General features: G+C 50.6%; 2 protein-coding genes across 2 annotated transcripts; one reads left to right on the plus strand and one right to left on the minus strand.

The window, feature by feature from the left end:
• Positions 1 to 674: 674 nt before the first annotated feature.
• On the minus strand, positions 675 to 10,820 carry LOC136381434 (anamorsin-like). Its single transcript, XM_066350175.1, has 10 exons — positions 10,741 to 10,820; positions 10,538 to 10,638; positions 10,276 to 10,428; positions 7,095 to 7,171; positions 5,721 to 5,889; positions 3,899 to 3,972; positions 2,867 to 2,982; positions 2,190 to 2,271; positions 1,276 to 1,669; positions 675 to 1,056 (listed from the first exon to the last, which is right to left on the minus strand). Exons 1-9 carry the CDS (start codon positions 10,818 to 10,820, stop codon positions 1,559 to 1,561), a joined length of 963 nt encoding a protein of 320 aa, XP_066206272.1. The 3' UTR covers positions 675 to 1,056; positions 1,276 to 1,558.
• LOC136381031 (C-C motif chemokine 17-like) lies at positions 10,788 to 12,996 on the plus strand. The gene is made up of 3 exons (XM_066349368.1): positions 10,788 to 10,888; positions 12,067 to 12,184; positions 12,735 to 12,996. Exons 1-3 carry the CDS (start codon positions 10,819 to 10,821, stop codon positions 12,826 to 12,828), a joined length of 282 nt encoding a protein of 93 aa, XP_066205465.1. The 5' UTR covers positions 10,788 to 10,818; the 3' UTR covers positions 12,829 to 12,996.
• Positions 12,997 to 13,104: the final 108 nt, after the last annotated feature.

The raw sequence follows: 13,104 nt of genomic DNA on the forward strand, positions 1-13,104 counted from the left end.
AACCAAGGTGCTTCCTGCAGGCCCGGCCCCTCTGTGGGGCTCTCCCTCCAGCCGGTCAGCCTGCGCCCCTGGAAACCGTTACAATGGAGTGCGGGGTCTGACTTTGCTCTTCAATGAGAGCCCTCAGCCTGGAGCAGGGTCTCGCTGGGCGGCTCTCACTGGGCACTCGGGTCCTCTCGTTCGGTTCACATTTGTTCTCTGGGAGCAGGGCTGACGGCCCTCTTCCTCTTCAATGGTCACTGAGGTCTGCTCTCGGCTCCCAGAGGTCACTCGCAGTTCTGTGCCCATGGACCCCCCACAACACAGCAGCCAGAAAAAAGCCACAGTACAAATTCTTGGTTCTCCAGGTCTTTAAAGGGACCAACGCTTATGTCAGGCCCCTAAGGATGATCTCCCTGTTCACTGAAGGTCTGTTAGGAACCCACATCTGCAAAGTCCCCTCGTTTCTGCCACATAGTGTAACCTAACCACAGTGGTGAGTCCCATCGTGCTCACAGGTCCTGCTCAAATGCAAGGCAGGGCATTCTGCAAGGGCACGGGGCTCAGGGGGTCATCTCAGAACTGCTGACCACAGGGCCTTTGCAGTCAAACTAGAGTCTAGCCATGCCCATAACTGAAATATACCAGCAGGGACCAGGATAGCAAATGCAAACAGCCAGCCAAGTTCCCAGGAATAAGAACACAGAACACGTTTATTTATGGATAACATATAAAAATCCAGTCTCTCAGATCCACCCCGAGTAGTGTGGGTGGGTAACAAGAGCCGAGGGCCTCCTGCTCAGAGATGTTCTGTGGGCTCACACTTCTGTCCTGCTTCCTCCACATTCTCATCACCCTGGACTCCTGTGAAGAAGATGGAGGGAGGATCGGTCCCTAAGTGGAGCACTGGCCCTGTCTGTGCGTGACACAGGTCTCTCCAAAAGACAAAGTTCTGTGGTCCAAGTGAGCTTGGGTGGCTGTCAGACACCACACGCACACACAGCCCCTCTCCACAACTGATACACGGAAGCACTCAGGTTTACTAACTGCAGATGAAGAGAACACAGGGGCAATACGCTAGAACACGGGTGGGGTGGGGCGGAAGGGGTACAGGGACCCTGGCTGTGATCACTGCGACCCGCTGAGTGGCTCCTTGGGTGCCCTGACGTCATGAGACACTTGACTCATGTCACCAGGAACTGCACGCTGGGTGAACCACCAACTCTGGACGCCGAGCAGTGGCACTGGCAGAGCGCAGAGTTAAGGCAGGGCCCTCCATCCCAGAGTGTAACACACAAGGAGCCCGGGCTCGGAGTGCGGCGGTCACACTTTGACAGCGGGAGAGACCTCGTCAGGACACGTTCCACTTCCCTAACACTGGGTGGAGAAACCGGCCTGGCCAGGGTGGCCGCGCCCCATGACACCCCGGCCCTTTGATCCACAGCATCACTGCCCAGCCTGCACCCCACGGCCACTCGGCACCCTCCCTGCAGAGGGCGCCCCAGCAGAGAGGGAGCAAATCCAGAGACGGGACCTGAGGGCGGCAGTGGGCCGAGGCGCAGGTGTCCCGGCAGGGCCCCTAGGCATCGTTGAGATTGCTATGGCTCAGGAGCACCTGCTCCCCGGGTTTGAAGGCTGGCATCCCGAGGTAGGGGCAGCTGGCGCAGCGGAAAGCATCGCCCAGGTAGCACTGTTGAGAGAACAGACAACCACACCGGGAAGTTAGCCCAGAGGCAGGGGCAGAGGCAGAGGCCGGAAGAACGGGAACCCTAACTTCATAGGCCACACTGGCCCGAGGGAACAGCCAGGCGCACCTGCAGGGCCAGTGGGGACCCAAACACTAAGTCTTTAAGATCGGGGTCCAGGAACACAGCGGTTTAGAGAGGCTCCCTGGGAGGCCTTATTTCTATCTTCTCAGCAGGTCCATCACAGTCAGTTCAGCCAAACAGCTGAATAGCCTCAGGTCCACAGGAAGTAGGAAGATGGGGACAAAAAGAAGGCACCAGAGCCACTGCCTGGGCATGAGCATGCCAACCCTCCCTTAAGAGGTCAACTCGCTCCCCCGTGGCGACCCACATCCGAGTTCTCATGTATCGGCCTGTTATTAAAATACAGGGGCAGTGAGTTCCTCACAGCTGGAGCTGGTCCCTGCCTAGTGTGGGGTGACGCCCGATACCACGAGGGGCGTGGACACTGGGTAAGATATTTACGTTTCCACAAGCCAACTTGGGCTGGGAGCTCATCTGTTCCTTGGACTTCTCTTTCTCCAGTTCTTCGGCAAGGCCACACGTGCTGGGGGAAACCAGTAGCTGGTGAGTGAGGCTGGCCACCACCCACACTCCCAATTCCGGACATGCCGAAATGTGCTCGAGGACGTTTCTCTTCACACAGGGTGTCCTCGCTCCAATGCCTACGGGCCAGGCGGGTAACACAAATGCCGAGGCCGTTCCCAGAGGAGCCAGGCCCGACGGCCGTCCGTCTTATCTTTCCTGGGAGCCTCCATGGACGTGGAGTGTTGATCCTTCCTTGCCTAGTCCGGGCGGGGCTCACTAGTCAGTTCTTCCCAGCTACACGATCCCCATGTGGGTAGTTACACTTTCAGAAACACCGGGAATGATTATCACAAAGTTGGGGTGGTGACGCCTGGCTGGGAAGAGGGGCAGGCAGCCGAGGAACCCATGGCGGAGATGCTAAGGGACCAGAAACGTCTCTGACTCCTAACCTGGGGCCCGTGCTCGCTGTCCACTTCACTACGCGATTATCGCACCCTCCGCACGTGTGCCCGGTGTCTCAGCGAGACCCGTGCTGTCCTCGCAGCAGAGCACTGCGACGCCCCGCCGGAGCCAGGCCTCTGGCAGGAGCACGCCGCTGCGCCCTGCACACTCACCAGTTCCTGCAGGCCTTCCTCTTCTTCCCCTCTCCACACGAAGGGGCCCGCAGCGAGGCCGGGTCGGGCTTCTCCCAGTCTTCCGGATCCAGCAGCTCGTCGGAGTCGATGAGGTCCTGGAGAGTGTGCCAGCATTAGGGACACAGTCCTGGTCTGTGCTCGTGAAGAGCTGAGGCGGTCATGGCGAAGGGGGCCAGTCTATGCCATCGTGGAAGGAGGGCGCCCACCATCCTACTTCGGGTTGGCCCTTATGTTCCAGCTGAGACCCGGGGAACTACGTGCCCACAGAAGAGGCTCCAGGTACAATGAACACGGTCGTGCATGGGAGCAGGGGGCAGGAACAGCAAAGAGAAGTTACGCAGGGGGGGCAGATGAAGGTATACAGCTGTGAGTGCGTGAAAGTTAATTCCTATATTACTATTTATTAATTGTTTCATTATTTTTCACGTGAACAACTGTAAACCCATGTTTGCCCTATCCTGTATATGAAGGGCTGTCAGGAGAAAAGGGGAATATTTTCACTAGAATTCCAGAGAAAAGGGCCATTTGTGTAACTCTGATGAACGTGTGTGCAATTCATCTGCAAGTCCTATGAGGGAGGTGACCCATGACCTGTTTTGCTCGCCACTATAAATTTGACAGTTGTGGAAACGAAGAACTTTATTATCGCAGCACTGATCCAAGATAAAGAAGTACATATTGCTTTTTGTAAGTGAATGTCAATGACTCGCCCAAGGGAGCCACTGAAAATATTTCCACTGACAAACTCCCCACGAGAATCTCTCATAGATCACATGAGGTAAGAACTAGAAAATCTGTGGGGAAAGACATGCTGAAAAGGAATTTGAAAGGCCACTCGTGGGGAGGTGCCTCTTATTCAAGAATGCTGGGGACAGGGACAGGCACAGCCACAATGCTGGGCTTGAAATACTTCCACACCTACACGTCCTGGGAGGCCGCTCCAGACCACACACTTTCACACCCAGCGTGGGGCCTCAAGAAAGCGGTCAAGCGACCTCAGCGCCGACTCACCGAGCTCTCGTCCTCCATGTCATTGGCGGACAGCGTCCAGAGTCTGGCGGCTGCAGGGTCCACGGCAGGCTTCGCTGAGTCCGACCAACAAAAGAAAGAGAGCTCTGCGAACAAGCCTTACACAAACTACAGCAAACAGGTGCTTTCCACCGAGACTCTGAGTGGGGAGCAAACTGGACTGAGAGTCAAAGGCCTGGTTCAAGGCCCAGCTCTACCCCTTACAAAAGCCATGACCTGGGGCCAGTCCCTATGATAGTAACGGAAGCCACCATCCTTTAAGCCCTTGCTTTGTAGCAGATACCATATGGAGCATTTTACCTACATCATCTGACTCAATCCTGCAACAACCTTAAGAGGGAAGTATCTGGCATCCTAATTTCAAAGATGAGAAAGCAGGTTTAGATCTTCGGGCCGGTTACACAAAGCCACAAATGCAATTCTGTCTAATGCTTTCACTTCCACTCCACATTGCTTTCTCCTCCTTATCTTAGTTTCCATCCTAGAACCTGGGGCCAGCGGGTCTCCCTCCACCTACTGCAGGGGACTGAAGATTAAACGGGAGACTCAAAAAGCATCGTGAAGAGCACAGCGTGAGCCTCACGTAAACCTGTTCCATACAGGAAATCAAGCTCCAGGGCCCTGGGTGGCAGTGTAACACCAACCTCACACCCCCTCAGTTCCTCTATAGGCCCCGAGATGGCTAGGAACGACTGGAAGGGGCTCACAGCCCCATTCAATGCCGGGCTGCTTCTCAAATGGGCCTAGGGCAGGGGTCGGGAATCTATGGCTCGCGAGGCAGATGTGGCTCTTTTGATGGCTGCATCTGGCTCACAGACAAATCTTTAATAGTAAAAATAATAACATTAAAAATATAAAACATTCTCATGTATTACAATCCATTCATTTCCTACCCCTCATGTTCATGGCTGTGGGTGGCTGGAGCCAATCACAGCTGTCCTCTGGGACAACACCAAATTTTTATTGGATAATGCATAATGTACACGGGTCATTGTATAGCGCTCACGAAATTACATTTTAAAATATGATATGTCATGGCTCTCTCAGCCAAAAAGGTTCCCAACCCCTGGCCTAGGGTAAGACTACCCCCTAGTGATCACTTTCAGAACTGCATGCTCAGACCCTCTCAGGGCAAATCCCTCACCTAAACTATTCCCACCTATCCTGGATAAGAACCCAAGGGTTAGGGTTCCAAAAAATTTCTTGAATGTAGGCTGGACATTCAAAACAGCAGTGTGAACAGACCTATGAATTTTTGCGCACCTCACAGATGGGACAACTTTGTCAACTCAGGCATTAAAAAACTAATCGGAAACACCAAGCGGAATGGGAGAGCAAAATTTCCTGAGCAGTAGAAATATTTTTACAAGTGTCTTAGGATCCTCAAAGAAAAGCCGACTTTACTGGCACAAAAGTAGAGGACACGTGGGAAGAGGAGCAGGGTACTCATATCTACATTGACCATGACCATGACCACGAGGTCTTCTGAGGATAAATGTCAATATTCTGGGGCCTGAAAAGACTTCATAACAAAACCATTGACTCAGGCCTGTAAAAGCTGGAGGCGGCAACATCTCCCAGTGCAGAGGGGCTAAACTAGACAGTCTCTGGGCATTATTTCAGTTTGGGGCTGGAAAATGCCCAGGACAACAGTGTATTAAACATTCTTCCCTTTGGAAACGACAGACATGAAGGAAGGACTAATAATCCTCTAAAAATACTAGCACCACCCCACTCAGATCACTGGCTCTATTTCTAATGTGTCCCTCCAGGTCTACTGAGACAGACGAATGTCCGGTCTTACCATAAGGAGAAGACTTCTTGGCAACAGAAAACTTAAGTTGACTAGAAGAACCCACTTCAAAGTTGGGTTTTTTGCCTGTGATTTGCACAGAGAGCAAGCTGTCACTATGGTAACCCAGGTGTTCTTGGACAGACTGTATCTCCTCAGGGCTCAAGGACTCCCTCTGCAGCTGGAATTCAAGACATGGAAAGATTCAGGCCACACTATTTCTGCAAAATGATGTTCTATGCCCACCTAGATTGCATCAAGTACTCATTTCTGTTTTTCTGTTTGTTTGTTTTGTTTTGTATTTTTCTGAAGTGAGAAGTGGGGAGAGGCAGACAGACTTCCGCATGCGCCTGACCGGGATCCACCCAGCATGCCCACCAGGGGGCAATGCTCTGCCCATCTGGGGCACTGCTCCACTGCAATCTGAGCCATTCTAGTGCCTGAGGCAGAGGCCATGGAGCCATGGCTGCAGCAGGGGAAGAGAGAGACAGAGAGGAAGGAGAGAGGGAGGGGTAGAGAAGCAGATGGGCGCTTCTCCTGTGTGCACTGACTGGGAATCGAACCCGGGACTTCCACATGCCAGGCCAATGCTCTACTATTGAGCTAACCAGCCAGGGCCTCATTTCTGTATTTGAAGTACACAGAAAGTCAACCTGGGACACTGAGGACCCAGATTCAAAACCCCCGAGATCAGTGGCTTGAGGACAGGCTCACCCACTTGAGTGTAACCTTAGACATGACCCCACAGTCACTGGCTTGAACCAAAGGTTGCTGGCTTGAAGCCCAAGGTCCTGGCTTGAGCAAGGAGTCACTGACTCACCTGGAACCTCCTGGTCAAGGTATATATGAGAAGCAATCAATGAACTAAGGCACCACAACTACAAGTTGATGCTTCTCATCTGTCTCCCTTCCTCCCTGTCCCTATCTCTCTCAAAAAACAAAACAACAACAACAAAAAAAACTTCTAATGAATTGCCAACACTGGATTTCCCCCTCCAGCCTATCCAACCTCCCACCAAATGGCTGAGGGTGATCTAGGGCCTGCCTTTCAGCTGGGCCCAGGATGTGCACCCATCAGGAGATCCGTGTCCTGCTCTGCCTGCCTCAGCGGTCACCACCACTAAACCTGGTCGGAGACCAGAATAGGCCCCAACCCCCTGAGGCCCCAGCCGGCCTCTCCAAGGAGACTTACCCACCGGTTGTTCTCTGAGGCATGTCTCGCACATGCAATGCACTTCTCAACTTACTTCCTGTCTGAGCAAACCTATCACCTCACCCTTAGGCCTGTCATTTCCCCGACTCTCTTTCTACCGTCTGACAAAGAGACACTGGGCACAGTGACACATGGTCTAAGTACCCAGCAAAGGAGGCCGTCCAGCAACATACCTCTTTGACTTCCACAAGGCCAGAGAGAGTCAAGGCCGAGCACAGTTTAGGGGCTGTCCTCACCTTGCTGTCGTCGACTGCCAAGAAAAAAACCCTCAGTTAATAGCTTTACAGGCAAAGCAGGGATTTCAACAACAATAACCTTTTCTTCTTAATGTATACATATATTTTAGTGATATTTTAATTTGACTTGGTTATTCAAAATTTTCTTACCAATGCTCTTAAGTTTTATATAATAATTTTATTATCGTTCTTAGGGCTCTCTGCTTCTTCGCAATACCTGACCTTCCAGGGGTTGTTAGATAATGACTGAGAAAGAGGCTTAGAAACGCTACAGTAACAAGTAGTGTTTTCTCTCTTTATAGTTCTGCCAAAAGACACTGTGTTTAGCCTCCCAAGGTTTACATTTCCAGCAAAGAATGCTGACATCTGCCATACACATCACAGTCTGTTTCCCCATAAACACCTTTATACATTTCAAAATACTTTCATTTGTATTATCTTACTGGTTGAAATAAGTCATCAAAATTTGATAGAAAGTCTAGTAAGAAATGCTTAAATTCAGAAATGAATAATTCTTTGATGCTTTCCCTTGAACAAAAAAAGAGATTTTGGCCTGACCTGTGGTGGCGCAGTGGATAAAGCGTCGACCTGGAAATGCTGAGGTCGCCAGTTCAAAACCCTGGGCTTGCCTGGTCAAGGCACATATGGGAGTTGATGCTTCCAGCTCCTCCCCCCCTTCTCTCTCTGTCTCTCTCTGTCTCTCCCTCTCCTCTCTAAAATGAATAAAAATAAGAAAAAAAATTTAAAAAAAAAAAAAGAGATTTTTATTTCTTGGATTTTATCATTAGTTTCCCATGAATCAATAATTACCTCCTCACTCCCTGAATTCCAGTCACTATTTTTCAACCAAAACTCTGGATGCACAGGAAGTTAAAAGTTCAGGGCGGTCTCAAGGAGCCTTCTCCTCACTTTCCCGTGGAAACATCTTACACAGTTCTACTACAATACAAAGACCACGAAACGGACATCGACGGTCCACAGAGCTTATCCATATTTCACCAGTTTTACATACACTCGTGTGTGTGTTTCTATGCAATCTTAGCACACTTGTAAGATTGGTGCCACCACTACCACAATCAGGATACTGAATGTCCCATTACCCCTTCAGCCATAGCCACCGCCTCCTCCACAAGAACCAACTTGTTCTCCATCATCTATAACAGTGGTAGTCAACCTGGTCCCTACCGCCCATTAGTGCGCGTTCCAGCTATCACACGGGCGGTAGCAGAGCAACCAAAGTATAAATGAAAAGATAGATTTAACTATAGTAAGTAGTTTTATAAAGATTTATTCTGCCAAACTTAGTGAAAATCCGACATGAAGTACTTGGTAAGTAATTATTATTATATGCTTTCACTTGCTGTAACTCTGCTTTATAAATTTTATAAAGTAAAGTTACTTCCCTACTTTATAAATCACCATTACTGTGGAACCGGTGGGCGGTTAGAAAATTTTGCTACTAACAGAGATACAAAAGTGGGCGGTAGGCATCAAAAGGTTGACCACCCCTGGTCTAACCAATGGAGTATCCAGCAGGGTGAAAGTAGCCTATAGTTTTAAGATTTAAAATTTTGATTTGGTCAAGCTTTTGTGGCCAGTTCATACTAAACAGGATGCTGAACTATAAATCAGAATGCCAAGAGCCATGTGTAATACTGCATATATTTTTCTAGTGGCCAGAATGTCCTAAAAATATATAGTAGCTACTCCTTCACTGTGTCAAAGGGATGGAAGGTCAAGCTCACAATCAAAAGAAATGAGAGCAAGAGAGCTACATAGTGTCGAGGGTTCCTTCAGGCAGGGCCAGGATGGAGCAGGATGACTGCTGTGTGGTTAACGGGTTAATGACCACCACCTGGCCTCTCCTGGTCAACTTACATACCCTCCCAAGATAACCACCCCAGTCAGCCTCTCTAGTTTCTCTCTCTTTCCTGATTCAACTTGGAGTCCCTGCCTTCCTTATTTAAACAGGCTTCTCGGTAGTACGATCACAGGTTACTCTCATGTTTGTCATATCCTGATCATTCTTCTGGGAAATTTACTCTGGTCACCTTCATGGGTGTCCTCACATCTCTCTGGTACATATAAATTTACTAGCCTCTTTCTGATTTTTTTTTCTCCACTACAAATGACCCATTATGCAGTTTTGTTCATCCCTTAAGTCAGTTTTTTGGGGGAAAAGTGAGAATAAGTTATCGAGGAAAAAAATGATGAGCAAAGAAATAAATACATATATTATTTTCATTCTCAAAAGACATTCTTATTTGCAAATTCTGGTAACTTAAAAATGTCTTAGTCAATATTCTATATTAGGGGTAGTCAACCTTTTTATATCTACCGACCATTTTTGTATCTCTGTTAGTAGTAAAATTTTCTAACCGCCCACCGGTTCCACAGTAATGGTGATTATAAAGTAGGGAAGTAACTTTACTTTATAAAATTTATAAAGCAGAGTTACAGCAAGTGAAAGCATATAATAATAATTACTTGCCAAGTATTTTATGTTGGATTTTTGCTAAGTTTGGCAGAAAAAATCTTTATAAAACTACTTACTATATTTAAATCTATCTTTTTATTTATACTTTGGTTGCTCTGCTACCGCCCACCATGAAAGCTGGGCCATCCACTAGTGGGTGGTAGGGACCAGGTTGACCACCACTGCTCTATAACATTGTTATTTCAAGAATATTGGGGAGGAAAAAAAAGAATGTTGTATGAACGAAATCAGACAGCATGTAACTTTTAAGAGTGGCTTTTGCACTCAGCATGATTCCCCTGAGATTCATCCAACCTGCTGCTCATATGAGGTTTGTTCCTTTTTATACTGTTGCATCGTTTTCTACCGTAGAGACAGCGAAGTTTAACTATTCACCTGTTGAAGGACCCAGCGGTTTCAGATAGGCAGGTTCCTTTTATAATGTTGTACTAACTAACAAGTCAAAGATCAGTTTCTTCAGATGTGTTGCTTTAGATTTTGACAATAATCTATCTCTAAGGAGAAGGTTCGGCTACAGGAATATTGATTACTACATGGTATCTCCTGCTCAGAGAGATGCAGCACACACACCTAAAGATTCAACTCTGTGAAAGTCTAGCCTTTCACGTGAAGATTTCCTACCTACAGCTGCCTCTACCGGCTCCTTCAGAAACAGACATCCACCAGGCCGAAGGATCCGGGCCATCTCAGCCAAAGTCTCAGCACTGTGCACAGTGGCGCTTCCAGGAACGACGCCCGATAAAATCATGTCAAAGCTGGATTCTTTGTGGGAAGCTGAAAAGGAAGATTCTATGAGCATCACCTGGACCCCATAAGCTGAACCAAGAAAGTATCCCTGCAAAAGGAGAAGTGTGTTGTTATGGTCCCCAGACACATACCTCACCAATGTCCCCAACTGAGTGTGCCCACTCTCTCTGAAAAGCCACAAACATTCCAAGGCTGGACTTCGAATGAATCATCTCAAATTCTCCGAACTCCGCTGGTCTAGGGAAGGATGGGAAGACAAGGTGACGGGAGGCGGGACAAGGTCCCCGAAGAGGTTAAATAGGTCACCTCCACCCTCGGCTGTCATCCTAAATAGGTCACCTCCACCCTCGGCTCTCATCCTGTCTCCCCGAGCAGAGGGACCCACACGCAGACACCGTCGCCTGGGCTCCTGGTACCATGACCCCACTGAAGGTGCTGTTCCTGCTCACCCTCCTCCTGGGGGCTTTCCTGCAGGAAGCCCGTGCAGGTGAGAGCAGAGGAGAGGACGGGCTGGGCACTGAGGCCACAGCAGCCACACACACGTGTTTGTGTGTTATCTGTGCCTCGTTTTCCTGCAAAGATGTGTGAGGTCGGCAGCATAGGATGTTGAGGGAGGCATTCAGAGGAGCCTAATGATGAGGATGATAAAGGTGATGAACTTGATGTGGAGGGGGAGGAAGAGGAAGCCCAGCACCTGGGGACTGGTGTGGGGAGGAACACGTGCGCCCACACCTCAAACTCCAATGGGTGTGAGGCAGTGACTGGGGTTGCGTTTTGGCAGCAAAAAATGAAAAGTTCTCAAAACTATTTGCCAGTGTATGTGTTATGAATAGGTCTTCATATTTTCATATCCTTCCCAGAGGATGTGTATAAAGCAACTTTCCCATTCAGTTGGAAAAGCAAGGCTGAAATCAGGGACAAAACTGGGGAGTGCCCACTGGCAACCCAGGGGTGGTCTCTGAGGTCACCTTCTGGGCCGGGCCACCTTCACAGTGGGCTGCACGTTTGCTCTTGCTCCTGGGGGATGGTGGCCCCGCTCAGCTCCGAGAGTGAGACAGACAGGTGACAGCCCCCGGACACCCAGAGGGCAGCCAGAGCGTCTTAGTAAACAGGCTAGTCTGTTTCCCGTTTGTCTTCTTGCAAGTGTTGGATATTTGTTGTTGTGCGGAGATGAGGAAACTGAGCCACGGAATAGTGTCTTGACACCGTGGACCTCTGTTTTATCATCTGTAAAATGGGGTTTCTCCTGGAGTGCTGTCAGGACTGCCAGCTGCTGCTGGGGAAGCCTCAGCCTGGAGGCTGGTCCAGGGTGCACGCGTGCTGATTCGGGGCAGTACTGAGTGTGCACACACACACACACACACACAGACACACACAGACACACACACAGACATATGAGGACACATTCATAGACACACACACACATAGCCTCCTAAAACCCAGACATCGAGCGCACAAATGTGCACATCACAGACACACACGTGACACGCCCCACTTGATACACTCACAGATCCCTCCAAAAGCACAAACACACACAACCCCATCCCAAACGTGGGCCCACCCCTTTACGCACACATGAACGTGCATGCGCCGTCAGACACACCACGGACCCTCTCCATAGCCACAGACTCTCTCGAACACCTGCTCCTGTGTCTTCCTCCGTAGGCCGGGGAACTAATGTGGCCCAGGAGTGTTGCATGGAGTACTTCAGAGGAGCCATTCCTTTCAAAAAGCTGGTGACATGGCACTGGACCTCAGAGGACTGCCCCAGGAGAGCCCTTGTGTGAGTCTGCCCTTCCCTCCCCCACCCTGATCCTGGGGGCTGAGTGTGGGAGCGGGAGGCCCTGGAGCTCCCAGCGGGGCCACTGGGACGAGAGAACATGGCCTTTGTCACCCCTCCTTCACCCTGGCCCTGCCCTGTAGCCCACTCTGCAATGCCCAAAGGCCCAGGCTGTGAGGCCACCCTCTTCATTGATTCATGGAGAAACGCTGAGGCCCTGAGCGAGATGAAACAGCCCGTGTCACACGGGCAGTCAGTCAGTCCCTTCCCCTGGCCTGGGCCTGAGCCCGCCCCGGGGGGCTCCGAGCACCAGGTTTCTCCTGTGCACCCCGACCTCCCAGGCTCTGGGGGGGCTGGGCAGAATGGGGTGGGTGGGGGCAGAGGTTCTAGGGCCCTGGTGTCTGGGAGGGTCAGGAGTCACGGAGGACAAAGCCGATGCCCCAGATTTCCCACTGAGGCCAGGTGACTCCATCCTGGTTGGTGCAGAACGAGGCTGCCCAGGGCTCTGCAGGGCCTCCCACGCTGACGCCCCGACGGTCCTCTCCCTGTGTAGGCTTGTCACCGCCCGGGGCAGGTCCATCTGCGTGAACCCCCAGGACGCCAGGGTCAGGAAGGCAGTCAAATACTTGCAAACCATGCGGCCTTGAGATCTCCCGGGATCATCTGGAAACTTCCGATGGCCTCAGTGTTCGCTACCCCAACCCCCAGCTGCCCGGGACCGGTGGGGGCCCCACAAAGACAAAGGGGAGCCCTGTCCTCATTTCCGAACTGGAACCCCGGCCTAGAAAGTCCCCGATTAAAGTCTCTCTTCCTCAGTCTGGGTCAGCATGCTCTGTCCACCCCAGGCGGTCAACCAGAGGGGCCCTCGGAGAACATCTGGACCTGCCCTCGACCGGGACAAAAAACCCCCGAGCCTTAGAGGG

The sequence above is a fragment of the Saccopteryx leptura genome, chromosome 9 (assembly GCF_036850995.1).
Source record: "Saccopteryx leptura isolate mSacLep1 chromosome 9, mSacLep1_pri_phased_curated, whole genome shotgun sequence".
Taxonomy (NCBI): domain Eukaryota; kingdom Metazoa; phylum Chordata; class Mammalia; order Chiroptera; family Emballonuridae; genus Saccopteryx; species Saccopteryx leptura.